Here is an 18,298-nt window from a genome sequence, read left to right as displayed (position 1 = left end):
TTTCTTGTTCCCCACTCTGAGTGTAATTACAGTGGCAAATAATTACTTTTAAGATTTGAAGTTTGTACACTGATCGTAGATATTCAGACATGTATAAATCATGTAGTTTGATAGATAACAATTTATCCATCAAGTGACCGCAGGAGAAACCACATATAAAAGGTGTCACAGTATGCTAGGTTTAGGAGTGAGTGACTCCTTCTAGCAAAAGGGGAAGGAAGACAGGTGAAGGAAAATGACTGGTGAGGTTTAGGAAAAGGGATAGAGTCTTTCCTTCCCACACTCTCCTATAAGTCTGCCCTGACCTGGAGTTCTGGGCAGTTTTTCTGAACTCTTACCTCTTTTTCTATACCTCACCAATCCTTTTTCTTCAGCCTTCTTCCTTCCACTTCAACACTTCTGCCAGGAGGAGGAGTCACTGGCTCCAAAACCTCACATACTGTAATACTTTTTATATTCGTGTTCTCCTGCCACTTGGTTTAAAAATTATTCATCCAGTTCCATTATATTTTCAAAAACTGATTATTTTTGTTGATAAACAGCATATATAAATACTAATGCAAGTAAGCCATACTAGAGAACACAAAAAACTAATTTTGCTAAAGCCAAAGCTCTAGAATTTAAAATGATCAGTAACTAAATGCAACATGAATAAGGAACTTTCTATCTCAAAATATTTGTCCCTGGTTCATAAGAAAATGTCAGTACTGAAGCATCAGCATTTACTGGTCTGTACAGTTTCGTCTTTGGATTACTATCTATAATTAATTCTGAACAGATTTTACGTATTGCATGCCATATGCCTGTCAACACTACCATCTGAGAACGTCTAAGTGTTTGCTTGATTCAGACTTTTGTTAAAGTAGCTAATTATTTACAAGGAACAGGATAATTAATATGTTCTCTGCATTCATAAAAGATTATTCTCGAGGAAATATTTGTTTACATAATGTATTAAATTATACTTTTTCATTCCTGCTCTTTCCTTATACGGGTGATGTTTGTGAGATGTGCAAGCCCACTTCAGGTGCAAATGTATTAGCTTTAACGGCAACAAATACACCTGAGCTACATGAGAACGTATACAATGAAAGTGGGCAGTTATGGAAACAATGATTACCAGGATGAAAAGAGCAACTAATGTTCAGCAAACTGAATAAAGCAGTAGCAGTGTCTTATCTCAGTGGGGACTTTGAAACATTTAGCTCTGGGGAAGAGGATGTAAAGAAATGGGAAAAATGTTTGAAAGAATATCTGTCCAAGTATGGGTACATATGTACCTGATAGAACAGTTCACAAAGAGGAGTCTGTCAATGATATTCAGCTTCAATTACAGAAATTTCTAAAGAAACAGTACCTACTGCTCATGAGGTGTAACATAAAGCCTAGGCATACAGTTAGAGAAATGTTCCACGAAACACATTTGGCTGCAAAAAGGGAAGTGTGTCATAAGGCATTAAATGAGTACCGTAGTTAATCTTACTGAAAGATTTCTCACAAAATCGAAAGAAATCCGGATACTATGTAAATGGTGTTATTGGTACCAAAGTCACTATCAAGACACTCATGGATAACAAAAAATCAAAATTGGCAGTAGAAAAGAAAATCAGAAATACTAAATGCCATTTTCAAATGTATCTTTATCATTGAAAATCCAGGAGTATGGCCCAGTTTAATTCTTGCATTACTCCAAAGTTTAATGATATACATTGTGACAAGAATGTTGAAAAACAGCTGGAAACACGAAAATGTAACAAGGCTTGATGCAGTATCCCTGACATTCTTTGCAGCATTTGGAGCTGAACTAGACAGATTTTTAACTACAGTAAGCAGTAGATCTCTTTGTTGGAAAAAAAGAAACTGTGCCTAGTATTTGTAAGAAAAGATTAGATTAGATTAGATTAGATTAGATTAGATTAGATTAGATTAATACTTGTTCCATAGATCATGAATATGACACTTCGTAATGATATGGAACATGTCAGGTTAATGAAAGATGTCTGTACAAGATATTACATTACACAAAATATTGCATGACACTAATGCTTGAGTTAGTTTTTTTCCCCTCCCTTAATATATATCTAAAAATTCAGCCAATGAGTAGAAGGAGTTGTCATCTTGAAATTCTTTTAATTTATTTTTAAATGTTGGTTGACTATCTGTCAGGCTTTTGATGCTGTTTGGTAGGTGACCAAAGACTTTTGTGGCAGCATAATTTACCCCTGTCTGTGCCAAAGTCAGATTTAATCCTGCATAGTGAAAATCATCCTTCCTCCTGGTGTTATAGCTATGCACACTGCTATTACTTCTGAACCGGGCTGGATTATTAACAACAAATTTCATAAGTGAATATATATACTGTGAGGTTACTGTGAGGATCCCTAGATCCTTAAATAGGTGTCTGCAGGATGACCGTGGGTGGGCTCCAGCAATTATTCTGATTACACGTTTTTGAGCAATGAATACTTTTCTACTCAACGATGAATTACCCCAGAATATGATACCATATGAAAGCAGTGAATGAAAGTAGGCATAGTAAACTAACTTACTGAGATTCTTATCACCAAAATTTGCAATAATCCTAATAGCATACATAGCTGAACTCAGACGTTCAGCAGACCATCAATGTGTTGCTTCCAGTTTAACCTCTCATCAATGGACGCACATAAAAATTTTGAAAATTCTACCTTAGCTACAGACTTCTGTTCAAAGTCTATATTTATTACTGGAGTTGTGCCATTTACTGTACGGAACTGTATATACTGTGTTTTATCAAAATTTAAAGAGAGTCCGTTTGGTGAGAACTACTTAATAATTTTGTGAAAAACATCATTTACAATTATATCACTTAGTTCTTGGTTTTTGGATGTTATTACTATACTTGTATCATCTTCATCAATATGGAATGGTAAGTCATTAATGTATATCAAGAACAGTAAAGGACCTATGACCGAACCCTGTGGGATGCCGTACTTGATAGCCCCCCAGTTTGAGGAATCAGCTGTTGTATTAACATTACATGAACCACTTATTTCAACTTTCTGCATTCTTCCAGTTAAGTATGAATTAAACCATTTGTGCACTGCCCCCCTTAAACCATAATGATTTAGCTAACAGAAGTGATCCAGAAAATTAATGTTAGATTTTAGTGATGCCCATCTGCTGTACAATTTTACAATACATACATATTAGATCATCAAACATCATGATGTATCTTGAAAAGAATTAGGTCCTCCATGCCACCCAGAACGGATTCTGAAAGCATTTGTCACGTAAACATAACTCCCCACTCCATGGAAGAAGGCACTGAAGTGGATGCGGTGTTTCTTGACTTCTGTAAAGCATTTATATAAATGCCACACCAATGTTTATTATTGTAAGTATGATACTATATGATCAAACAAAATTTGTGACTGGAATGAAGATTTATTGGTAAGGAGGACCTCTTTGTTAACTAGAATGAAAAAATAATGTATTTGGGTTCTTGCTATTCCTGGTGTATAATAATGAACTGGCAAAAAATACTGATAGTAACTTGAGACTTCTTGCAGATGATACAGTTATGAAGTTTGTATGAAGAAACCTGTTCAGATAAAAATTCAAATCTTTATAAGGTTTAGATGTGGTGCAAAGATTCTCAAATTGTAAACCCAGTGACAGACTTTATTTCACTGGTAGGATATTGGAAAAGTGCAAACAGTTTACAAAGGAGAGTGCTTACAGAACCCTCATAGGCACCATCTTAAGATATTACTCAAGTGTGTGTGATCTATATCAAATCAAACTAACTGAAAGTATTGAACATACATAAATAAGGGCAGCACAAATAATCCCAAATTTGTTTGACTCAACAGGAGAGTCTCACAGAAATCTCGAGAAAAACTTGAACTGACAGACACTTGAAAATACACATCACTATCACATGACAGCTAACTTACAAAGTTCTGAGAACTGTTAGGTAAGAAATCTTAGAAATGTACTGTAGCCCCATATTTATTGCTCCCATAGGGTCTGTGTAGGCAAGATTAAACTAATTAATGCATATGAGAGGGATTTAAGCTGTCACTTTTCCTACATTCCATACTTGTGTAGAATGGGTACAAAATTCTAATATGTGGTACACTGAAAAGTATCCTCTGCCATGCACTTCACAATGGTTTGCAGAGAATCACTGTGGATATAGAACAATGACCACAAAATTGATACCACCTGCACTTTACTAGTTCCAAATCATAGTAAACACTTTTTAGTGACTGCAATATTGTACATTTGCGCACACACACACTCCTCTCTTATTGTTCATATGATGTAATACCACTGACTGTTTCACCCCTACCACCCACCTCATTCTTTCCAAACTCTCTCATATGAGTGTTGTTGTTATAATGTTATTGGTAATTTGTGTTCTCCGGCCACCAATCTTGCTGGAAGTAGAAGGGTGAAAACCCATCCTTGTTGAAGTTCCAGAGAAGAAATTGCACACTACTGCACCACATGAGCAGTGCTTGCATATGCAGAGGGCTTTGGGGCTCATTCAATGTTAATCCATTCACATGGTAGGTACTGATGTGCCTGTAGAGGCAGTAGTGTGGTAAGGCCACATCCCCATCTGCTTACTGTCTGTACCTAGAGTAAAATATGACATTAACTGATGATATTTCAAGGAACCCAAGTGGGTGTTGTCTGTGTGCTGGAAGTGGTTCTCATGGAATAAAAGGCCTTCCCAAACACCTGTGTACATATATTGTAGAAGATTCAGAAAAAAAAGTTATGTAACACCTATAATGATTAATTTGGTCTTATAGTGTATTGAGGGAAGAAGAATGTAGATGAGCTAGTACGAACAGCACAATGAATGTATTATTGTAGCTAAGATAGAGATGAAACCAACTCCCATCAGAGTAGGAAAAACTTATATCGGACTGAAAGAAATTATTTATATCATTAAGGGAGATTGAAATTCAATTGTTGTGGGGGACTGGAATTCAACAGTGGGTAAAGGAAGAGCAGGGAAAACAGTAGGATAACATCGGGTAAGAAATGGATTGAAAGGAGAAGCCATTTGGTAAAGTTTGCACAGAGTGTAATCTAATCAAACCAGATAAAAATTGCTCCTGTCAAAGCACAAAAAAGGCAAATATGCACCCATTTAAAGGTGTTTGGGGAACCAGCTGCCTCAATCCTCATTTCACCCTCCTCATCAAAAATTTCTGCCTGTAAACAAATTTGCATTCTTTTAACACAGAACATTTTAAATCTTTTACTCAGTCTCTCTTTGTAGTGAAGCCTTGATGCTCAGAATGTAGCTTTCCTCCTCACCATGACTTTCTATACCTGTATCTCCCCCATTGCCTCCTTTTTCTCCCACTGGCACTTTATCCTCTTTGTCTGTACCACTGCCACTGTCCCTATTTCTTGTCTTCCTTAATACTTGTCTCCTTGTCTGCCACTTTCACCGTTTCCCTGTCCCAATGCCATTGTCTTTGTCCCATTACTTTTCTTTTCCATTGCCACTCCCTATTTCTTCCTCAGGTACAGTGTGCTGTCTTTCTCTTCAGCCACCATTGTCTCCTCTCCATGTCTTTAGGGGCAGGTAATGCAGAGTTTTGACCTGTATACTTTAACACATAGGTATAGTGGATGGGGAAATGTGGACAAACTTTTTTGCGTTTGTTTGTTGGTCTGGGGGTAGGGTGGGGGTGGGAGGTGGAGGTTCAGACCCACTAAGGCTATGTATGGTATCAACTCATCCCTCTCTCTCAGTTCTGCTATCTCCTTTCTCTTAGGTTCCCACTGGCTAGAGATAAATTCTGCCGAAATTTTTACAAAGGCACAGACGGTATTTAAAAAGGATAGATTGCATGCAACCGGTGGTGGCGTGTTTGTCGCTGTTAGTAGTAGTTTATCCTGTAGTGAAGTAGAAGTGGATAGTTTCTGTGAATTATTATGGGTGGAGGTTACACTCAACTACTGAGCTAGGTTAATAATTGGCTCCTTTTGCCGACCTCCCGACTCAGCAGCATTAGTGGCAGAACAACTGAGAGAAAATTTGGAATACATTTCACATAAATTTTCTCAGCATGTTATAGTCTTAGGTGGAGATTTCAATTTACCAGATATAGACTGGGACACTCAGATGTTTAGGGCGGGTGGTAAAGACAGAGCATCGAGTGACATTATATTGAGAGCACTATCTGAAAATTACCTCGAGCAATTAAACAGAGAACCGACTCATGGAGATAACATCTTGGACCTACTGATAACAAACAGACCCGAACTTTTCAACTCTGTAAGTGCAGAATAGGGAATCAGTGATGATAAGGCCATTGCAGCATCCCTGAATATAGACGTTAATAGTAATTTTAAAAAAAGGGAGGAAGGTTTATCTGTTTAGCAAGAGTAATAGAAGGCAGGTTTCAGACTACCTAACAGATCAAATTGAAAATTTCTGTTCCGACACTGACAATGTTGAGTGTTTATGGAAAAAGTTCAAGGCAATCATAAAATGCGTTTTAGACAGGTAAGTGCCGAGTAAAACTGTGAGGGACGGGAAAAACCCACCGTGGTTCAACAACAAAGTTAGGAAACTACTGCGGAAGCAAAGAGATCTTGTTGAAAGATGCAGTTGCCATCCCCAAATTACTCTTAAACAGTGGGAAGCAAGAAAGTGCTTAAAACATTAATGAAAGCCCGTGCTGTGATAGTGCCATGCAAAACAGCAAGCGGTGCAACCCCCTACATGAAAAACATGACCACACCACCACTGTTGGCACTACACACACTGGCAGATGATGTTTACCAGGCATTCGCCATACCCACACCCTGCCACTGGATCGCTACATTGTGTACAGTGATTTGTCACTCCACACAATATTTTTTCACTGTTCAATCATCCAATGTTTATGCTCTTTACACCAAGCGAGGTGTCATTTGGCATTTACTAGCATGTGTGTGGCTTACCAGCAGCCGTTCGACCATGAAATCCAAGTTTTCTCACCTTCCACCTAACTGTCACAGTACTTGCAGTGGATCTTGATGCAGTTTGGAATTCCTGTGTGATGGTCTGGATAGATGTCTGCCTATTACGCAATACAACCCTCTACAAGTGTTGGTGGCCTCAGTCATTCAACAGATGAGGTTGACCTGTGCACTTTTGTGCTTTGTGTCCCTTTACATTTCCACTTCACTATCACATTGGAAACAGTGGACCTAGAGATGTTTAGGAGTGTGGAAATCTCCTGTACTGCAGTATGACACCCCAATCACTTAACCATTTTTGAAGTCTGTGAGTTGTGAGGAGTGCCACATTCTGCTCTCTCATGGTGTTTAATGACTACTGTGGTCTTTGATATGGAGTATCTGGCAGTAAGTAGCAGCACAATGCACCTAGCATGTGAAACATATGTTTTTGGGGTGTCCAGATACTTTTGATCACATAGTGTACCTATGGTAGTGATGGCACTCTTTCCATCATTGTTATAGTGGAGGATCAACCACCTTTCACAGTGTATTTGCATTTTAACAACCACAACCTTGTATCCAATACAGATAAAATCAAATTCTCTCTCTCTCTCTCTCTCTCTCTCTCTCTCTCTCTCTCTCTCTCTCTCTCTCCCCGACCCCCCTCTCTCCCCTTCCCCCCTCCCCCCTCCCTCCCCTGCCCCCTCACTCCCATTTCCACTCCCCAAATAACATGTTACTTTTTTAACTTCAATGTCTGCCTATTGCTCTCATAAAATTGTGTTATTCATGTCTCAAAGATAAAATGTTCATAGTGCTACTACACAAAAAACTTTATCTGATGATTAGATCTCGGTCAAGATTTCTTTTCCTTGTGAACTAGGATGCTGAATGTGTAAGAGCGAATTTCATGTGCACTAAAACACTAGTGTAATTTTAAAATGAAGATTTACACTATTAGTGGATGTGGTAGTCTAGTGGATACAGCAGATAAGGATAAGAACTTTTCCTCATTCTAGTCCCTCATGGACAGCACCAGGTCCACTCAGCCTACTACCAAGGGAACACTAGGGATAATACCTGGGAGTTAAAGGCAGCTGGGGCAATGGTCCCACCACCCTCACACTGCTAGTGCCACAGCAAAGAAAAAAGCCAGGCCAGTAGCTTGATCACTGATTTGTGCCATACCTTACCTTTCCACTCTTTTTTGTTAATAATACACTGGCCTAAGTGCTCCAGAGCTGCAGCAGATTTCTTTTTCATCATTGTAGAGTCTAATGATATCTTTCTCCTTTTTATTATTATTGTCACATTAAACATGTTTTGCCTTTTCTGGTCTCTACACAGAAGGGGGAAATCCAGCCGATATAGCTGGTCTCGATGGCCCAGAGTTGAGCTCCTTGAGTGACAACATTGATTCGACAGATGACCTTGTTCCTTCCCTCCAGGTGAGGATAATATGAAATACAGATTAACACATCAGGATATGTATTTATCTAATATATTTGTAAAATGGTAGTATTACCTTTATTTAATATTTATATATGTAAATTGAAATAATTAAAACCTGTCTTTCATAATGAACTCCTCATTACTGTGATGGTATTTCATGCAACCAGGTCTGTATATTACTCAAAATTGTCATAAGAAATGACATGTAACTTGTGCTTCAACACTACGGTAGCTTACTTTTACAAAATATAAATGACAGTATAACAAACACTTTTATTCATGAAAAGAGGCAACCACTTTTTTCATTGCAAGGGGTTATCAAACCCTACCACAGTAGTGGAGGATCCAGTTTTCACAAATATGGTAAGCTGAAATTTAAATATAAATAAATGTACCTGTGATTTGCTTTCAAACACTCAAGGTATTATAGATTGTATTTAAACATACAAGGTGGTGCAGTAGTTAGCACACTGAATCCAAATTCGGGTGTTGTAGCAATGTGAGCATTATAATTGAAAATTACAAAACTTTCAACAACTTTCAAAAAGCAATGCTGGTTTTTTTTGTAATGAAAGAAAGAAAGAAAGAAAGAAAACCAAGAAAAGAAAAAGAAAGAAAAAGAAAGAAAAGAAATCTTCTTTTCAACTTCCATACAGCATTAAAGCAGATTTTGCGTAGCATTGTGGAAAATCACATAAAACATTCCTGTCTACATTACTATTTACATGTAAATAAAATAGAGAGAACTTCCACATGGGAAAAATATATTAAAACAAAGATTCCAAGACTTACCAAGCGGGAAAGCGCTGGCAGACAGGCACAATGAACAAAACACACAAACACACACACAGAATTACTAGCTTTCGCAACCGATGGTTGCTTCTTCAGGAAGGAGAGGGAAAGACGAAAGGATGTGGGTTTTAAGGGAGAGGGTAAGGAGTCATTCCAATCCCGGGAGCGGAAAGACTTCCCTTAGGGGGAAAAAAAGGGACAGGTGTACACTTGCGCGCGCGCACACACACACACATCCATCCGCACAGTGTATGTGCACCACAGTTTATAATGGTCTCCTGGACTTCACAAAAGGCAAGACATGGCTCTTAATAGGGCACCAGATCCTCTCAGATGGAATGGATGCTGTGGATTGTATTCCATTGCTGTCCATAAGGTTGGTAAGACGTTCTTGTGGTAGTACATTCCATTCCTCTACCAGCATGGTAACACCTGCTGCATGGTCATCAATGCATATGAACATGATAAAATGCATCCCACATGTGCTTGAAGAGATTTAAGTTACGGAATGGACAGGCCAGTCTAGTTACTGAATATCCTCTTGTTTTAAGAGCTCATCCGTGTGTGACATTCAGTGATTACAAATTTTGACCCATAAAAATGAATTCAGGATGGAATGCACCACTGAAAAGATGTATATGCTGAAGGTATGCAGTGTCTGTACTGTGTTCAAAGATTTGGATGTCTGTGTCCACTAAACTTGAGCCCTACAGAATAACAGTGGGACCACCAAAACAATCATGTTGCAGAGTATTATTGGGTGTATTATGTACCCCCTATGCAAAGGCATGGGGGAATGTCTTCATGATCCAGGTGTTAGGATGTGGGGGAGGGGGGGGGCTCCATCTTTAAGTTTGCACAATACTGTAACTACATATCATTAATAAAACATGAATATTTCCTTATCTAGCAAAAATTTAATCAATACAGCATAATAAATTTAAAATATGATCAATATTTCCCCATATGAATTTTATTGGCTTCAGGCACAGTAAACTATGGCAACACAAAAATTCTTACTTCATGTGGCTATATTTGCAGAACAAGAAGCAAATTCCCTTTCAAAAATACCAGAACATTTGTCATTAAATAGACATCATAAGATTTAAATGATTTCTTCCATATTTTATGAGATTACACTGTAGCTCTAACCATTCTTAATCTATAACAAAAGCAACCCTTATTTAATGGAGAGAAGACACATTGATATTGGAAGAGAACTTGTCAAGGGGGGCAGGTTAAGTTGGAGAAAACATGCTGCATGGAAGAATCAAACTATCAGAAATATTGCTGCATGAGCTCTACACCCTGTAATCACTAGACACTTATCATGAATAATAATTGTGTCCCCAGAACATCATGAACTATAGTGTTCATTCACAACTTCACTTGCATCAGGTTCAACTACGGCCATGACGCTGATAGGAAATGTTCAAAGTTCTGCGCACAAAACTGTTGCAACATACTGTAGAGAGACAAACTTGAGTTTATTTCTGACAAGCCACTTTGCAAAGTCAGTCGTTAACAACACTGTCTTTACACAAATCTACCCCCAATAAAGTTTTCAGCTTTCTTAAACAATCATCAAAGCAAATGTTTCCAAAATTACTTAAATTGATGACAGCTTTGTTATTACAGACTAGTAAATATATAAAAAAACTTTTATCATTTATACTACAGATAATTTGCAGTATGTAAGTGCTAACTTCTCACGTTTATTAATGAAAACTTTTTTCTGCAACAGTTTTGTAAATTTTACTCAGCACTTTGTTATTTTGGATAACTATTTTCTGTAAAATTACATCAAAATCTGCATCATGTTTCTGATCCTGTGCTACAGCTCAAAATTTTATCCTGTGCCACAAGAACATCACTGGATTTTTCACTTGGATTTACTCCTTTCCTTCATCTTCACTGTCATTACTACTCCTGTTACAAAAAGTTGCCTTGCTAAATACAATTTCAATGCAGTCTTTCAATTCTGAAATTGTTTCACTATTAACATGAATATAAAATTCAATTTTGCTATGTTTCTCACTGTTTTCCCTAAGCTTCTGTAATTATTCATTAGCTTCATTTAATTTCAGTTCTAACCTTGATTATAACTGCTCCCTGATATATTTCATTTTCAAACTTGAGCTTTGATTTTAAATGAGCATTGATTCCTTGAATATTTGACTGGAACTGTTCATTGTTTTATATTTAGAAAACTAGAAACTCTTCACTTATTTGGACATTGTTTTCTACTCTGAAAGACAAACTGTTCATTGCTTTTTAATCCAAAAGCCTGAAAGTGTTCTGTTTTCTTTCATCTGTATAGAAAGTGCTCTGAACATTTCTACTAAATTTATATTCCTTACTTGATCTAACACATCTCCTGTAAACCCAAAATTACACTGCAACATCAGGGGCTTGTATATTGTTAGCCAGAATTCTAGTATTAGTCATTTATGAGTTGTCATATTTTGAAATGTTCCCACACTGACATTAGTTACATGGATTATAACCAGTAATGAGACAGCTGATCATCAAAGATTGTGTTCAAAATGACTACTGGCAGCAGCAATACATGCTTCCAGTTGGTATGGAGCAACTGTTGCACATGAGCTAATATTTCAGTGGAGATGTCGGAGCACCTTGCACTAACACATCAATGCCTATAATTGGTTGCACTTGGTCTGTCCTTGTAGGCAGCATCTTTCAGCTTTATCTACAGAAAAAAGTTTACGGGTATTAAATCTGGGGAACAGGCAGGACAAGGTACAGATCCTGTGCACCCAATCCAACCATTTGGAAACAATTTGTGAACACAAGCTGTAGTACTTCATGCTATATGGGCTGGACAGCCATCATGTTGGTATGACAGGTTCCTCCTAGTTTGCAGAGGAATGTCTTCTAGTCTTCTAGCATCCGTGGAAAATGGTCTGTTAGGAAGCTGCGATACTTGTCTGCGTTCAGTGCTCAGTCTATGAAACATGGGCCTAGGAGCAGATGGTATACTATCCCACACCACACAGCTACACCATGGGTGCCAAGACAAAGCCAATGGGGATTGTTAACAGACCAATAATGCATGATTTGGCAGTTTACTGGACCATGATTGGTAAATGTGGCTTCATCACTAAACAAGGTAATACAACAATAGGAAGTTTCCAGTGTTAGGAAGCATGGAGAAAGTACGAGGGCAGGGAGTGATGGCGGGGATAATGAGAAAGGTGGACTCAAAGCAGCGATTCTGGGATGGACTGAAGGATTTGTGAAGGGACTGGAGATCCTGTTGAATTTCTGGAAGGGAGTTACCATGTCAGAGCTTGTAGATGGACATATCTTGCACGTAGTTCACAACCACAGTGGTAGAGCTGAAATAGCATACATTTAGAAACATGTGAGCACTGCCAATTGAATATAATATGAACATAGCAGAAGTTGCACGTTCAAAAGTTCTGTTTGATGTCAAATATCATGTCAAACTCAATACATGAAGCATGTTAACCTGTAAGAAAGGCTATACTGCTAGATGGCATTAGTGTACAAATATAGTATTGTCTTGCAATGCATTAAAGAAAAGTATACATTTTACAATCACAATGAGCATATAAGCCTACACTTAACTGTGTTATTTATGTATTATTTCAAGTATAAAAGACATTACATGTAGTAAACATTTTGTTTCTGATGACCTCATTGTTAATGGGATATTAAGCACTAACCTTGATTGTATTTAATGCGAATTAGAGTAACTTGATAATCTCTCTTTTGTTTTTACTTCTTCTTCTTGTCCTGGCACAGCAATGTGATGGCATTGTTGAATACGCATTTATTGACAAATGTCTCAATGAGTAAGGTGACTTTTCTTGAAAAATGGTTAATATGTATGGAGTACATCAACATAAGCTCTTCTGGATATCTACATTTACTTTAAATTTTCAATCTAATTTGGGATTGAAAACTACTTCAGTAAATATAATATGTGTAAATGTGTGCCACAAATTTTGAAACAGTGTGTGCATACATACATGTGTGTATACATATGTGTATGTATGCAAGCATCAAACATTCAGGTGTTCATATACATGTACATGTACATATGCTTGCATGCAAAATTGTGAAGATCCTACCTATGGGGCAGGGGGAAAGGGGAAGTAAGTCTGGCTATTAGTTGGAAACTTCCAACTGACTTTTTAAAAATCATATAGGTGTAACCTCTTACCTCTTCTTTTTTCTTTACAGCTTGGAGAAGTGGGTGAAGATTTTTCAAGTGAGATTTTGAATGAAGTGCTGATGAATCCAAATAATCATAAACCAGATAATGTTCTCACATGGCTGTAAAAATGGTGCTGCTGCAGCCAAACAGTATGGAATGCAAATGCAGAACTGTGTTTAAAAAGCGCAAGTGTTAAGCTTCTGACCACAAACAATGATCTGACTATATTGGTGTGTCAAATAGCTGTTCACAATCACAACTGAACTCAACACTGTGCTCAGATGAAAAGCTTCATTCGGAAGCAGCTTAGCTGGTGAGAGTCAGGTTAGAGATAACATGCAGTTTAATTGTATCAGTTTTATGTAGGGTTTGGGAATACACAAAACATTAACTTCTCCTTTGCAATCACCAAATTAATGTGGGATGCAAAATTTGAAAAAAGTATATTATTAGTATGTATATTTTAATAACTGGAATTGTAATATTAGAATGGTGTCATATTTATTGCACCATTAAGTTGATGTAATGTTAGCAGAACATAAATTGGTTTGAGAATAACAGTAATGCTTAAGTCGTGTTCTCTATAACTTTTTCTCACTGGCTAGATATTTTCCGAATGGACTTTGCACTGAATTTGTTGTGGTCTGTTATGACAACATCTTAAACTACAAATTTTTTGTACAGTAAACATCTCATGTAAGATGTTGTTTCATAACTTTCCAGCAATACCCAATTTCATTTATGTCTTCACAATTGCATGACTACTGTGTTTTTATATACAGAAAGCAAGACCGTCCACATTCGTAAGCAATATTCTAGTTTGTATAGTAGCAATAATAACTAAGTATAAGTATTAATGTCACAAACTGAACTGATCACAGTGATGTACTATAATACAGCATACTAAATTGTAATTTTAAAATGTTAATACACATTATTTGAAAAACAGTTTTACAGTGCAAAGTTTATATTTTGATGTCATTTTTGTAACAATTAAGATTTGAAAGAAATGTTAATTCCACACATAATTATTGTTTCATAGCAATGAATTAGTAACAGAAAATCTTCAATATGTCCCAATATTTGAGACTGCTTTTCCTGTAAATTGATTGCTCAGTTACATGATAAAAAATTGAGGCCGCTAAAAATCAGAAAGCTCTCTCTGTAGCTACTAACAGCTAAGCACTATGCTTGTGGACAATATTTTCAACTGTGTACTACAAAAAATTATCTCTAAAGGAGAAAGAGGAGAAGAAATGAAATCATTTGTATTGCTCAATGGAGCAGCTACTATTGTTGCATTTATTTGCAATGTCACATACTGCTGATTGCAATAGGATTGTGTAAAAGCAGTGAAGGGAAAAAAAATTCCTTGTCAGTCTGTGTGTACAAACACTGCTTGAAATTATCTACATAGTTTTCCATGACATGTGGAATTTGAAACTAAAATATCACTTAAACATTCCAGTCACAACCACAATAGCAGAAAAGTATCCATTCACATCTTGTTATCACTTTTGAACACATTTATTTAAAAAAATAGTGTTGCTAATAGTCATTGTGGCAGTCCCATTATTTACAATATATAACTTGTCCAACAATATAATTGAAGGCATCTTTCACATTAAATATTAAATAACCTTCTCCCATGTGTTAAATTAAAATCCTCTGAAAATATGTGAGCAATTCCAGTGTGAAAATTGTGTATGTGAGTAAATGCAAACCACAAATTGTTTATTATTCAGTTTAAACTTAACTGGCTGTTTATGGCTTAGCACAGACAGTGACTGGACAAAGTTTTTAAACATATGCATATTGCAATGAAATATTTCATCATATCTCACCCCCTTCTATACAGAAACTTCTTCAAGGATTGTATTATTCTTCTGTGTTCTGTCACTGAACATATCACAACACATGCTGAACAGTGAAGCTGTCTTCATGTAAAATAGCACTCACAACTAAAAATAGGTGTGACTCTACATCTTTTATAAATGGTGTAAGGAGTTATTAATAGTTGTTGACAATTTTCATTACCGAATGTCCCAACATATCCCTCCCTCTTTGCTCCCAATTCATGAAACAGTAATTCTTCTCTCATTCTAGGATAACCAGTCAGACATATATTGGGACTGTCAACATTGAATGCACTCAGTGCTCCAGGTGGTTTCACAGCTAAACTAGTAGTGGAGCAGTTCTGTTGTTAGCATTCAGTTGAGTTTCACTTAGCTATGTTGTGATCCATGCTCTTGCATCTCTGACACATATTAAAATCACAGAGTCTTCCACTGCCAATGTAACAGTAATTTCACAAAGTAATATTAAAAGTCATAGGTATTGTAGCATTGGCATTAGAATACTTTGTATTTTGTTACCCTATGTCTATGTTCTTGAGAGATAGTAAGAGCAATTGGATGTAGAACACAACATTACAAAAAAATTTTGCTTGAGTACTTATTACATGAAAATGTGTAACAAAATGCTCAAAGTATAGTGGAACTGGAAATATTCCAGATGAAATGATCCATCCATAAGAGGTGCCTTTTCTGTGAACATATATTCTACAGCAATATACTTTGTTATGTGTTTTATCTTGGTAATTTTGATGCCTATTCTTACACACACACAAATATATATCTATACATATATATCTCTGCATTCATTGTATTTTCATAGATCAGTTCCACTACTATATTTTTAAGTCAAACAAATATATTACTGAAGTTTATGACCACACTTGTTGTATTTACTGTTAGTGCCTTTTCACTCTGTTCCTAAATAAGAAATTGCTCCCACTTGTACTGTAGCAAAAAGTTTGTCATTACTTAAGCAGAAAAGCTAGACATTTTTACATTAGACCAACAAATAATAAAATGTCTAGCTTTTTAGTTTGCCTTGCTCATAGTGGCTCTACTTGGTTGTAACTTTATTTTTCATGTGCTGCATTTTTGTAGATAATGTGTACTGATAGAGCACTCATTTATCACAAAATAATTTTATGAAACAGTTAAGACTACTCAAAAAATGGGTACAATGAAATTTTTTTCCTTATTTTTTCAAATTCAGATTATTTAGTCCAACAATCTCTCTACATCATAATTCAGAAACAAAAAATATTAGTGTATTTTTAAGAAAGAATGTTTGGTTAATCTAAATGTAGAACAGCCAAAATTCATTTATTTTACAGATAAGAATTCAAGATCTTTTTAAAGTTTAATTTAAGTATTGACTAATAATGTATAAATTTTATATGATTATTAATAACTTGTTAAACATTTATATGATAGGTTTTTAAAAGATATACAGGAATATTTGTTTGTACTGTAAGATTGCATAAAGTCTTTGGTTTTGGGTTTGATAAATGTCTTTGTAGGAAAATTATCATGTAAAAGAGTTTGCTACTTTACCAAACATGAGAAATAATGTGTTTTGTGTAAGTATCTTAAATTACTCCTCAATCAGATCACATTGACTAATTTTGTTTTAATATTATACCCAAGTGTAGCTATGAGAAGGCATTTCATGTTTTCCACAATTTTTGTCATTTGTACATATAAGAAATTATATTCGTTGTTAAGAATATGAGCAATTAGAAAAATAGTTATTCATGTAATGATTTTTCTTTACAGAAATATATTTAGTATTTTACCCATCTCGTATTTATTTTTCCTAAACATGCAATATCTGTCAAAAATATATTTTTGTATGAGGTCTATGGCACTGTTGCTTTACATGCAGACTCCTCTCAACCATCCTCTAAATATACTGATTTCTCAATTTGCATTTTGGGAAATGTTGACGCACGTTCAGTAAACAGAAAGTTAATATTATGCAGATTTAAATTGGTAAGAAAACTTGATTTTTACTGAAGAAAACATCTGTCCATTGACTACAATAAGTTCAGAAAATTGGAAGGGGTACTCTTGCGAAACAACTTTATTTTCACTGTTGGTGAGTCCCTTACAAGCCACACAAAATAAAACTGAAACACTGCTTGTCTGACACAATAATTTGGCTGTTCACCTGAGAACTTCTCTTCCACCATTTAAACATTTTGGTGGTCTGCTTGGACAACTGATAGTATGTACCTTGATAGTAAGAAATAAATAATTATGTCTAATGTAATTCCTGTGCACATAAGATTTGCAATAACACTTGATTACCTGTAAACTAATAATTCATCAACAGATTCCATTTTTTAATTCAAAACTTTTTAGTGATTGTTCTTGAAACTTCAAAATATGAGGAAGTTCTTAATCATTATGAAGTTCATTTGAATTTTGTGATGTTGAGTGTATGATGAAATGGTTTAAAGACATGATTTCAAAGCTTATAAGAATGATAATAAAAAATCATATTAATTATTAATTTATATACAGTAGGGAATTATGCAGACATTTTCAAAGTCCTGACTTTTGTAGATCGCTGACTACACACTGAAGAAACAATGAAATTTGCCACTCTATTTTATTTTCATGTAAAAATGTCATTTAAATTTAAGTGTCTGGATTTTTTTCTCAATTTTATACTTTGTAACCTATTCAATTAGTAACTCTCATTTCTTCTCTTAAGCCATTCACTGTGTATACCTGTCCTGCTGTGCTGTTCTCCAGGTGCTGTGGATGTGTATATGTGTACCACTTAGGCTTTCCTGCAGTGCTATGCACATCTGAATGTGACCTGAACTGCCAACCTGTCAGTATTGCAGATGAGCTACTTCCATATCTCAGTGAATAAAAAGATTTTTAGTATTTATAATACAGCATACAAGGTGTGTTCAAAAAGAAACCTACCCTTTGCTGTATCAGCTTTATTGCTTATTGTACAACATTTTAAGCCCTGTCCCCTTCAAAATAGTCCTCTTTACTGGCAATACACTGTTCCCATCAT

At 35.9% G+C, this 18,298-nt stretch overlaps 1 protein-coding gene across 3 annotated transcripts in view; it reads left to right on the top strand.

Annotated features, from left to right (window-relative positions):
• Positions 1-17,060, top strand: part of LOC126272747 (transcriptional coactivator YAP1) — a 328,068-nt gene extending 311,008 nt beyond the window's left edge. For all 3 annotated transcript variants that reach the window (XM_049975818.1, XM_049975829.1, XM_049975840.1), the window contains 2 exons: positions 8,308-8,408; positions 13,435-17,060. In XM_049975818.1, the coding sequence (XP_049831775.1) occupies positions 8,308-8,408; positions 13,435-13,533 (200 nt within the window). In that variant the 3' untranslated portion in view covers positions 13,534-17,060. The remainder of the gene's footprint in view (positions 1-8,307; positions 8,409-13,434) is intronic.
• Positions 17,061-18,298: the final 1,238 nt, after the last annotated feature.

This window comes from Schistocerca gregaria, chromosome 1 (genome assembly GCF_023897955.1).
Source record: "Schistocerca gregaria isolate iqSchGreg1 chromosome 1, iqSchGreg1.2, whole genome shotgun sequence".
NCBI classification, from domain to species: domain Eukaryota; kingdom Metazoa; phylum Arthropoda; class Insecta; order Orthoptera; family Acrididae; genus Schistocerca; species Schistocerca gregaria.
This window is presented reverse-complemented; position numbering and strand designations above follow the sequence as displayed.